At 37.5% G+C, this 12,643-nt stretch overlaps 1 protein-coding gene across 4 annotated transcripts in view; it reads right to left on the bottom strand.

Annotated features, from left to right (window-relative positions):
* LOC106089124 (nuclear pore membrane glycoprotein 210) overlaps positions 1–12,643 on the bottom strand; it is a 363,893-nt gene that overhangs the window by 237,974 nt on the left and 113,276 nt on the right. For all 4 annotated transcript variants that reach the window (XR_001221554.2, XR_001221552.2, XR_001221555.2 and 1 more), the window contains exons 18-20: positions 9,397–9,495; positions 8,880–9,113; positions 8,654–8,800 (exon numbers count right to left, since the gene is read on the bottom strand). Coding sequence is in view for 1 of the 4 variants with exons in the window: in XM_013254900.2 (XP_013110354.2) it covers positions 8,654–8,800; positions 8,880–9,113; positions 9,397–9,495 (480 nt within the window). In the remaining 3 variants the exon portion in view is untranslated. The remainder of the gene's footprint in view (positions 1–8,653; positions 8,801–8,879; positions 9,114–9,396; positions 9,496–12,643) is intronic.

Genomic DNA, 12,643 nt, shown 5'->3' on the forward strand with positions numbered 1-12,643 from the left:
GGAGGGTACACAAATGAAGCGTTCTACCCGATTTTTTGTTCATAAACGAATCCCCATTGCTTTTGATCATGGACATATTAACATCTGTTGCATATGAATCGTTATCTTAAAACTACTGGTACACAGAAACAAAAAAGAAATCGGTTTCATTCATCCAATGGTTGCGGGTAGTGGAAAGTTTTATAAATTTGCGGAATAGCTACAAATGCAGCCGCGTCTCTTCCTAGGTGGGGGCAACGCGTCTTGAAGCAAGCGGCTCGAGACATATAGGAATACATACACCGAAAGAAAAATAGATATCGTATCGTATCAATGGTATTGTTAGTGAAGCAATACCGTGAATTAATAACAGAACAATGCAGGATGGTGTGTATAACTACTTACATCATTCATACCATACGGTGTTGGTTTAGTAATAATTCACTATCAATTATTTGTTCAGTGTATGCAATCTCACATAACCCATTGGTTTGGGCGCTGGGATAGTAACCGGCCCTCGTGAAACGAATTCAATTACTCAGAAAAAACGAATGAATATATTAATGGACTCCCCTAACGTTGACGACCCACGCAAACGAATTAAGGTCCATATCCCGCTTATCTGCACCTGGAATGTCCGAAGGTACAGTATACGCACTGGCGGATATATTCGAAAAGGACAAGGCAGATAATACGGCCTTACAGGAACTGCGATGGATTTGCAGGAGCGTTACAACAACACCGAAGGATGACACGCTGTACTATAGTTGCCACTATACAAGACAAGAAATTGGCTGTAGATATGTGGTTGGTCTGAGACTGAAACACCTGGCCTCCAGATTTACTCTGCTAGATGAGAGACTAGCCACAATCCTTATACAAGTCAAATTCTCTTATATGTATAAGTTTTATCTGTGCTCATGCACCGACAGAAGACAAGGAAGAACATACAAAGAATACGATTGCATTGGCTAGGTCATGCCAAAGAAGAAGCTGTAGCGATGAAGTAATTTTTAAAAACTATTTTTGCGGATTACCTTGAAACTTCAGAATAAAATTGTAATAATAACCTATTCAAAAGTTGCTTGCGGTATTTCTATTATAATTTTTCGTAAAAAAATCCAAGATAAAATACCATTTCGAAAAATTTTAAAATTGTAATCCTATTATTTTGATGAAAAAATGAGAAATATGTCATAATAACAATTTTAGTGCATCGCAAGGGATAGTAGAAAAGGGAAAAATCATACATTTTTAATTTATTTTTGGTATTATATATAGTGCTTATTTTATCTCTCTTTTTCAACCTCCATTTCTCGGAAAATAGCTATACAACATAAAAACAACGAGTTTAGTTTTTATTTTATCAGGAAACCCAAATAAAAATTTTATAAATTTTTTATATAAAATTTTAAAGCGCTTGCACAACAATGTGTAGTGTTCTAAAACCGGCTACATTCTTTCCCGTTCTGTTTTCATTAATCTCCTTAAACTTCGCTTACTTATAGTTGCCTTTTTTCGACGTTCACCTTTTAAAATATTAAACACGAATAAGATGATTTTTCAGCGTGAATGGGTCATTGATCATTCGAGCTTGTTTTTTGCATGAGTGACGGGATCATCCACATATGACCCATAGGAAAAAATTCGGATTGTTCACTTACAGTGCGTTAGGGAAATTGGACACTAAAGGGGCATAGAAAAACAGTAACGAATTGAATAGAAGTTTATACAGGATTGTGAATAAAAGCCTTTATCACAGGAAAAAAAGGTACTCTCCAGAACATTACGGTGGAGAAATGGTTAACGAATAAGTGATACCAATTTCTGCCATAAGTAGTAAATGTAATTTATACTGATTTTAGTAAGGCTTTCGATACTGTGGTGCATGATTTGTTACTGTTTAAACTTGACATGATGGGTTCCCCTCTGTTCTTTTGAATTGGATAGCTTCTTATTTACAAGACCGTACTTATTCTAGTGTTCCACAGGGCAGCCATTTAGGTCCATTGAGTCTTCAAGGATTTTAATATTCGCAGATGATGTGAAGCTGTTTTGTAATTTGGATTCTCCAGATCAGCCACTGTGCTTGCAGAGCGATCTACAATCTCTGGTGTACTGGTGCAGTATTAATGGGATGGCGCTTAATCTTAAGAAGTGCAAGAAGTTATCTCTTTTCAGGGTTAGACCTATTCTAGGTGACTATTATATAGGTTCTTATAAATTGAATAACGTAGATTGCTTTACTGATTTTAGTGTTATTTTGGATGGTAGATTATGTTTTAATAAAAATCGTTGTTGGGTTTTATAAAACGGTGGTACAAGAAGTTTGATGATCCTTATTTGACCAAGCTTTTTTAACAACCTTAGTCCGGCCTACATTGGTATACGGTTGTGTGGTTTGGAACCCATTCTACAAGAGCTACATATATAGGATTGAATCAGTCCTGGTACAATTTCTTCTTTTTGCGCTCAGGGGCTTACCATGGAATTCGGCTGAATTTGTCCCCCCTACGAGAACTACTTGAAACTTATTGATTTACCAGCGCTCGAAAGGAGGCGCTTGAAGCTTAGGGCCGTATTTATTGTGAAATTATTGCGTGGTGAGATTGATTCCCAATTCTTAACTGGCGAATTAAATTTTAATTTTCCTTTCCGAAATACCTGGCATTACATACCTCTTAGACTACCTTAAGTGAGATCTATTTATGAATTAAACAATACGCCTCGCTCTTTGTGTGATGTATATAACAAATTGTATAGTAGTACTAGCTGACCCGGGCCCGCTCCTCTGCGTCTTCTTTTACTTTATATGGAACAAAAGTTTCCTTTGAATATTTATTTTCGAAGATCTTTTAGTGAAATACCATGATAACTTGACTAAGAGTTTAACAATATAAGTGCCTTTATCTGAATCCCATATGATCTTTATTGGACTACGAATTTAAGTTTGGATGTATGGGGTACTCCATTCTTGAAATACTTCATTTCTGCCCGATATTCTCATGGTTTCTGATTTAGTGGTGTTTTCGGGGTTGAGGTGGTCCTCCAGATACTTGGCCCTGAAAAAATATCAGCATCGTGCTCTTCTCTCAAATACCATTTATTTAAACCCATTGCCATTGCCATTGGCCATTCGATTTCTAATCTCAAGTACCTTTCATTTGAGCCACATATTGGCATGGTCGAAACATTTTTTCTCTTTGGGGGTGTTTTGGGAAATGGGTGATGCCCTAAATACATGGTCCTACATTTGGATATCAAAATTCGTATTCTACTCCCAAATACCTTTATTTGAGCTCCATATTGCGATGGTCACTAAAAAATTGCTGTTTGTGGGGTATTTTGGGAAAGGGGTAGATCCCCAGAAAATTGGTCTCAAAAATGGGTATCAATTCTTGCTCTACAACCCAATACCTTTCATTTAAGCTCCACATTGACATGGTTGGTATATATGGCCGATTTAGGGGTGTTTTGGGGATTGGGGTGGTCCCCAAACACTAAGCCCGGAAAATATATCAGCAACGTGCTCTATTCTCATATATCTATATATCATTTATTTAAACCCCACATTGCCATTACCCTCAAAATTGGATATCAAATTCGTTTTCTAATCTCATGTAAACTCCTTATTGCAAAAGTCAGCAAATATGTCCGGTTTGGGGTATTGGCCCTAAAAACTATGAATATTTAGTTCCACTCTCTTTAAGACCCAAATTGTCTTGGTGAGCAAATATGTCCTATTTGGGGTTTTTATAGTGATGGGATGTCCGCTAGACAGTTGGCCCCTAATGTTGATATCAGATACGTGGTCTACTCTCACATACCTTTAATTTGAGCCCCATATTTCCATAGTCGGCAAACATGACCGGCTTGGGGGGTGTTTTGTGGGATGGGCGGCCACTCTGTGAGTTGGCCTTGAAAATATATATCGGATTCCAGATCAGCCACTGTGCTTGCAGAGCGATCTACAATCTCTGGTGTACTGGTGCAGTATTAATGGGATGGCGCTTAATCTTAAGAAGTGCAAGAAGTTATCTCTTTTCAGGGTTAGACCTATTCTAGGTGACTATTATATAGGTTCTTATAAATTGAATAACGTAGATTTCTTTACTGATTTTAGTGTTATTTTGGATGGTAGATTATGTTTTAATAAAAATCGTTGTTGGGTTTTATAAAACGGTGGTACAAGAAGTTTGATGATCCTTATTTGACCAAGCTTTTTTAACAACCTTAGTCCGGCCTACATTGGTATACGGTTGTGTGGTTTGGAACCCATTCTACAAGAGCTACATATATAGGATTGAATCAGTCCTGGTACAATTTCTTCTTTTTGCGCTCAGGGGCTTACCATGGAATTCGGCTGAATTTGTCCCCCCTACGAGAACTACTTGAAACTTATTGATTTACCAGCGCTCGAAAGGAGGCGCTTGAAGCTTAGGGCCGTATTTATTGTGAAATTATTGCGTGGTGAGATTGATTCCCAATTCTTAACTGGCGAATTAAATTTTAATTTTCCTTTCCGAAATACCTGGCATTACATACCTCTTAGACTACCTTAAGTGAGATCTATTTATGAATTAAACAATACGCCTCGCTCTTTGTGTGATGTATATAACAAATTGTATAGTAGTACTAGCTGACCCGGGCCCGCTCCTCTGCGTCTTCTTTTACTTTATATGGAACAAAAGTTTCCTTTGAATATTTATTTTCGAAGATCTTTTAGTGAAATACCATGATAACTTGACTAAGAGTTTAACAATATAAGTGCCTTTATCTGAATCCCATATGATCTTTATTGGACTACGAATTTAAGTTTGGATGTATGGTGTACTCCATTCTTAAAATACTTCATTTCTGCCCGATATTCTCATGGTTTCTGATTTAGTGGTGTTTTCGGAGTTGAGGTGGTCCTCCAGATACTTGGCCCTGAAAAAATATCAGCATCGTGCTCTTCTCTCAAATACCATTTATTTAAACCCATTGCCATTGTCATTGGCCATTCGATTTCTAATCTCAAGTACCTTTCATTTGAGCCACATATTGGCATGGTCGAAACATTTTTTCCCTTTGGGGGTGTTTTGGGAAATGGGTGATGCCCTAAATACATGGTCCTACATTTGGATATCAAAATTCGTATTCTACTCCCAAATACCTTTATTTGAGCTCCATATTGCGATGGTCACTAAAAAATTGCTGTTTGTGGGGTATTTTGGGAAAGGGGTAGATCCCCAGAAAATTGGTCTCAAAAATGGGTATCAATTCTTGCTCTACAACCCAATACCTTTCATTTAAGCTCCACATTGACATGGCTGGTATATATGGCCGATTTAGGGGTGTTTTGGGGATTGGGGTGGTCCCCAAACACTAAGCCCGGAAAATATATCAGCAACGTGCTCTATTCTCATATATCTATATATCATTTATTTAAACCCCACATTGCCATTACCCTCAAAATTGGATATCAAATTCGTTTTCTAATCTCATGTAAACTCCTTATTGCAAAAGTCAGCAAATATGTCCGGTTTGGGGTATTGGCCCTAAAAACTATGAATATTTAGTTCCACTCTCTTTAAGACCCAAATTGTCTTGGTGAGCAAATATGTCCTATTTGGGGATTTTATAGTGATGGGATGTCCGCTAGACAGTTGGCCCCTAATGTTGATATCAGATACGTGGTCTACTCCCACATACCTTTAATTTGAGCCCCATATTTCCATAGTCGGCAAACATGACCGGCTTGGGGGGTGTTTTGTGGGATGGGCGGCCACTCTGTGAGTTGGCCTTGAAAATATATATCGGATTCGTGTTTAACTTTAAAAACCCTCTTTTTTGATCCTCATATTGCAATAGTCAGAAAATACCTACTATTGTATTTGGGTGGGGTGGCCCCTTAGACACTTTTTCCGAATATTGATATCAAATTCGCGCTTTGGATATCAGATTCGTATTCTGCATTGAAATACCTTTTATTTAATCCCCATATTCCCATGGTCAGTAAATAAGTCCAGTTTGGGATGTGTTTTGGGGAAGGGGTGGACCCCCAGAAACGTGGTCCCACATTTGGATATCAGATTCGTATTCTACTCGCAAATACCTTTCATTTGAGTCCCACATTGCCATGGTAAATATGTCCAATTTAGGGATGTTTTGGGGTTTGGGGTGGTCCCCCTAGCACTTGGTCCGACAATTGGATATCAGATACGTTTTCTTATCCTAAATACCTTTCATTGGAGTCCCATATTGTCGTGATTGGCCTAAATATATGTTTGGTAGGTTTTAGGATGGGGCAGCCCCCCTATCCCCCTATCCGAAATTTGGATACCAATTTTTTATTTTTAGGGTACTGTATGAGAGCACACAAAATTGCGCTTAAATCGCACCACCCATCTCCGAGATCTGGCGTTTCTGAAAATTAGGGTATAGGGGAGGGTCTGCCCCCCCCCCTTCAGATATCAAAAAATGTAGTACCCTATTTTCACCACAGTGTCATTCTGCACCATCCATTTCAAGAAAATCGGTTCAGCCGTTTCTGAGTCTATAAGGAACACACAAACATACAAACAAACCCACAAACAAACTCAAATCGATTTTTATATATCTTATATATAAAAATCAATCCTTCACCAATCCTATTAATTTAATAAAGAATTCTATCCTTCGTCTGTATTTTGTTGTAGAAGTTGCCAGAGAAAACTGTTCATCTTATTGTCCTTTCAATATATATGTTGCTGGAGATGTTGATCTAACTATAGTGTTTAACTGGCTGTGAAATTTCTGTAGCCAGTATTACCCTAACCCTTCATAGTTCGGACTATGGGGTGTACGCACCCATACGTAATAGGAGGTGGCCCTCTCGGTCGGCAGGAGCTAGTATGAGTGGCGTAAGAATGAACGAAGTAGTATCTACGAGAGGTTAAGCAAAGAGAAAGGAATCGCGTAGCACACCACAAGTATGCCTATCCTTTGTGGAAATGGATAATTTTTGTACCACTGGGAAAGTGCACACACTAGCTCTCTTCGTGCGTATCACACTTAACGCAACATTCATTTATGTTTCTTTACACTCAACAATTGGCCACGGCAATATTGCCTAACTATTGATTGCAATGAGATGTAGACTTGTGCAGTTTTCTAATATGAGAAATAACTTGTTGCACACTGAGTCATAAGCGTTTCGCCGCCATTTTCAAAAGATGAACTGGTCACACAAATCGTTGTTTTGTCTCTCTCATATAAAAAAATTACGAGTGCATGTGTGTGTTTACCCATACTTTTGTCAAATCAATCACGTTGCCTTCGTACGAATTCCGTACCACGAAAGCAGACGACAAGAAAAATACTTTGTCCGAAGCAAAATGTCATGTACATTGTACAATGTGCACTCACTGAAACCTGTATTAATCTCTGTTTGCATTCACTCATCTCGTTGTCTTTGTGTCTTGTTATCTGCTTAACTCGGTTCTCAATTGTCTCATACAATGATGTATTTTTAAACGAAGAGTTCAGTTCTTGAAGTACTCTATGGTTGTTGGTGGGTCTTGAAAGCAGAAATGAATGGTCTTGTGCAGACTTTTGATTTACGAAAGCATAACCAAACCTTTGTTTGAAAACGGTACAATTCAATCAAATTTTCAATTCAAATACACTTTAGAGGCTATTTAAAAATGATTGTTGTGAATTTCTTCTCTCCATTCGGCTGGATTGTATTATCCAAATTATTTGCATGGATCTTATTTGCCAAGTTCTTTGCACGTTTCCTCTTTTTTGTTAGTTTCTGCCATTAGTCAAGCAATAACTTTTCTGCAAATCGGGAATGGTTTATATTGAAACTTTATCAGGTTATGAACTGGTTTAAACCAATCTTGGTTGAGATGTTGTAGGTCAATCTTATGCAAATGGGACAAGAATTTTGATCTCTCTAAACTCAAGAAGTAAAATCGGGAGATTAGTTTATATGGGCCGATTCTGACTATTCTTAGTTTGGATGTTGCATAGCAGAATAGCGAATCCTAAATAGAAAAAAAACTCGAAAGAAATTTTAATTTAAGATTAAATTGAAAATAAAAATGTATTCAATTAAAAAATTAATTGATTCAATAAAATGTTTTAATTGAAACTTACATTGTTTACGGTCAAAAATGTGATTGAAAATTGTATCTTTGCAAATACATTAATGATTAGTCATGGGTGATCTAAACATGACCAAATGAAGAATATTTTATTCGATAAAATTTGGAGTCTTCAAAAAATATCTTCGGCATCTGTTTGAAACCTATTTCCTGATTTTTATTTAAAATTTTAGGCACATTTTGTATTCGTTATCGTTGTGGTGTTGTTTAAGTACATTTTCTTTAACTATTGATTTATGTTTTTGCGTTTTTAGTCTTGTTAGAAATGGTTCTGTTCAATAAAAAATTCAAATAGACACTGTGCAAATTTGTTTGCCTTGTTCGAGCTGTTTCCGAAAAATTAAAAACTTTTTCATAAGACTCGGATTACTTGGTAATGCTTTTGCGGAACTACCTTATACAAAATTGGGATACTTTTAATTCACTCGATATATCCTTGCATTTTTTGTATAAATAAAATTCGATCATGATTAACGAGATTTTTTACTTATCATTGTCAATAGTTTGCGTTTATATCCGTTTCTAACGAATAATGGACTTACCTCAACTTTTTGCAACACTTTGTCTAAGCCGGTAATTGTCAAGTCCTGTTCAGGAGCATCGTCCGAGACAAATGCTTCGGGCGAGACTTTAATACCAGGAACAAATTTCAGAGAAACGTTATCTGTTAGGCCATTTGGCAAAGACACCTGTAAAGCAAAACCAACCATTTTAATTAAAACTCTCTTACGGCAATTGTAGCTCGTCTCGACTACATCGCCAACTTACCTCCAATTCCAAGTGAATGTCATTGGTTTTGACAATACTAAGGATCTCATTGAAGTTTGTTTTCAAATCTATTTGGCATGCATAACGTCCACTTTCTGCCTGAAACACTGGTGTGACCTTGTAGTGTTCTAGAAGCTTTTGGCCTAACGATTGCTTGCTTTTGAGCACACATGTAAACAGTTTAACAGGAATTTTATCTAAAACACTGGAGCACTTGGATATGTTTCTGGCCACCTACAGACAAAACACAAAAATGAGAAAAAAAACAAAATGAATGGATGCAGGATACAAATCACAACATTAAATCAATTTACGGTCGATTTAAAAATTTGTCATAAAACTCAGTCAGTCCGGTTTTATTGCAGTCGTTAAATCATTGAAAAACGTCATAAAGGAAACTTAAAATGCATCGAACAGTCATAAAGTCCTATCGGAGGCAATGGCAGCAAGAAAGGAAAGATGAAGTAGAGGAGTAGACACTCGACCATTAAAATAGTCCAGAGTCTTGCTTACTTACCAAATTTGTAAATTTATCCACTTGCAAGTGATTGCGTACAACAAAATGTCCTCGGTACAAGGACCCACTAAATATGTCATAGGATTTCTCAAATTGTATCTGTAAAGAGGCAAAAGACGACGAATGAATGGATGTTTACTCCTCCACTTTAACGACGAACACAATCTTAACAACTAAATAAAGTATAATGCGAAATCCACTCAAACACACACACACACGCTTATTGTACTTGAACAACATTAAACTGAAAGGCAGGAACCAGGTGCCCCACATATCCTTTCCCAAAAAATGTACTATGGTGGTTCGAAGAAGAAAAAACATTTGTTATACACTTCAGTTCTTTTAAATTAATCATCGAATTTTTGCAACAATTGCACAAAGTTCATACTCAGGGCAATGAAACATGGCCAATATCTTCAACAGATGCCAGTTTTCGTTCCACAATGCCAAATATTGACTTTGACCAACCAAACCATATTCTTTGATTGGCAAGTTTCCCCGGCCAAAGGATAATGCAATAAAAAAAAACGATTAACAACTGCAAAACTGAAGGATATTTGGGGGGGAGTTGGCGGCATTGCTAAAGGAAAACTTGTTTCGCAATTGAATACAAATAAAAAGGCATAAGCCAGAATTGTAATGAAAAAGAACGTTGAAATTGCAATAGTCGAAGTTTTTGCATACGAAAAAATATAAAAACCTGTTAAGGCAACAGTTGTGGCCATACAAAGAGTTATTCCTCATCCAAAATTGGTCCTGTTCTGCATATAAGAAAACGACGAGAATAGAGTCACTCAGTGGAAAAATCTAAGATAAGAAAATGAAAGTGGCGCGCTTTGTAAGTTTGTTTGCGCGGAGAAGTGGTCGGACCCTCCCCTTTACCCCAATTTTCAAAAACAACAAATCTCATAAATGGATGCAGCGATTTAAGATTTATACCCTTTAACCCAAAAAACACAAAATTGGCATAAAACTTTGGGGTAAAATATCGGTACCAAATATGGGTACCTACGAAGTGTATTTGGAAGTTAAGAGGAACACTCTTATTAAAAATCTGGTCCAAGGGTTTCTTGGAGCCCGCCCACCCCCAAAAAAGCCATGTGTGCCCATCAGTGAAGTGCCTTAATGAGAAGAACACGAATCTGGTATAAATATGTTAGATACATTTTTTGGGGGGTCACCGCACCACAAAATAGAGCCCCAACCCGAAGACCATCAGAAAAACATTTTCTTCAGTGGTTATCCCCTCTTAATGCTAGCCACATTTGTGAGGTACTATGCCATGTAAAATATTTCTACCCGAATAGGTGGTGTCGCAGTGCGACACGACGTTCGGCCTCGGCTATAGAAAGGAGTAACCTTATCATTGAGGTTAAACTTGAATCGGACAGCAGCCATTGATACGTGAGAAGTTTTCTCCGGTTCCTTAACGGAATGTTCATTAGACAAATTAAATGTAATCGGGTAATAAAAGAGGCTTTTATGGTTTAAGGCCTTAAATTGGCAGATCAATCTATATAACAGCTGTATCTAAATATAGTCGGGTCTTATAAAACTCACTGTTTCAAATTTCAGCGATATCTGGGAATAAATGCGCTTTTTATGTAAAGGGTGATTTTTTTGAGGTTAGGATTTTCATGCATTAGTATTTGACAGATCACGTGGGATTTCAGACATGGTGTCAAAGAGAAAGATGCTCAGTATGCTTTGACATTTCATCATGAATAGACTTACTAACGAGCAACGCTTGCAAATCATTGAATTTTATTACCAAAATCAGTGTTCGGTTCGAAATGTGTTCATTCACCGTAACGTTGCGTCCAACAGCATCTTTGAAAAAATACGGTCCAATGATTCCACCAGCGTACAAACCACACCAAACAGTGCATTTTTCGGGATGCATGGGCAGTTCTTGAACGGCTTCTGGTTGCTCTTCACTCCAAATGCGGCAATTTTGCTTATTTACGTAGCCATTCAACCAGAAATGAGCCTCATCGCTGAACAAAATTTGTCAAAATTTGAACACATTTCGAACCGAACACTGATTTTGGTAATAAAATTCAATGATTTGCAAGCGTTGCTCGTTAGTAAGTCTATTCATGATGAAATGTCAAAGCATACTGAGCATCTTTCTCTTTGACACCATGTCTGAAATCCCACGTGATCTGTCAAATACTAATGCATGAAAATCCTAACCTCAAAAAAATCACCCTTTACGTAAGTCCCAGAATCAGCAGAGCGGTAAATGATGTTGGCAGCCTTACTGAAACTCCGTGTACCAAATTTAAGCGAAATTGGATAATAAATGCGCCTGTTGTGGGCTTTAGACCCAAAGTAGGTAGATCGGTCTACTTGGCAACTACTTCCAACTATGGTACGATCTGTTCATACTTGGCTAAATCGGGTAATAAATGAGTCTTTTATTAAAGACCCTTAGTCAGCAGATCGGACTTTGCGGAAGCTATATATGTATCAGGAGACATGTTAGAACTCGCTGTCCCATATTTCAGCGTAATCGAACAACAAATGCGGCTTTTATGGGCTTACGACACTAAATAAGCATTGGCGGAAACTTGGCACAAATAGTTTGTTTTTTGCCTTAGACATATTAAGTGGATAGAGTCCCCCATATCAACCGGCAGGTGTTCCGATGAATTTTTGTTGGCGTTTTTAGTCTATTTTTTACCCTATTTGAAATAGTGAGTTTTATTATACCACTTGATAAACGTGCCGACAACATTCCAAATAGTACGTAATTTGGACAAAGTTGTCATTGTTGTCTCGTTTTATTTTTTACGTGCTGGAATAAAAAGAAGCCATTCGGTGCCAAGTCAGCACTAAACGGCGGATGACTCATTAAATCGATGTTTTAAGTGCTCAAAAATGCTGTTGTTTAAGCCGATGTGTGAGAGCTTGCATTATTGTGGTGAAGAGTGATCCGTCTTCGCCGGTTGGTTGTTCTGATTTCTTGGAAGACAACTGCCAACAAACGCGTAAATCCACGGTTCATCACCTGTCACGATGTCATAGACGTGTTTCGAAGCACCGCGATCGTATTCTTGGAGCATTTCTTTCGATCAATCGACACGAGCTTTTTTTGTGTGATTGACAAATTGTGTGGGATCCAACGCGAACAAATATTTTTGACGGTCAAATGTTTATTCAATATTGAATATATGCTGGTCCCACTAATGCCTAAGGTTGCCTCAATCTCAAGATAGATCATATGACAATCTTTCAATATCAT

The sequence above is a fragment of the Stomoxys calcitrans genome, chromosome 5 (genome assembly GCF_963082655.1).
Source record: "Stomoxys calcitrans chromosome 5, idStoCalc2.1, whole genome shotgun sequence".
NCBI classification, from domain to species: domain Eukaryota; kingdom Metazoa; phylum Arthropoda; class Insecta; order Diptera; family Muscidae; genus Stomoxys; species Stomoxys calcitrans.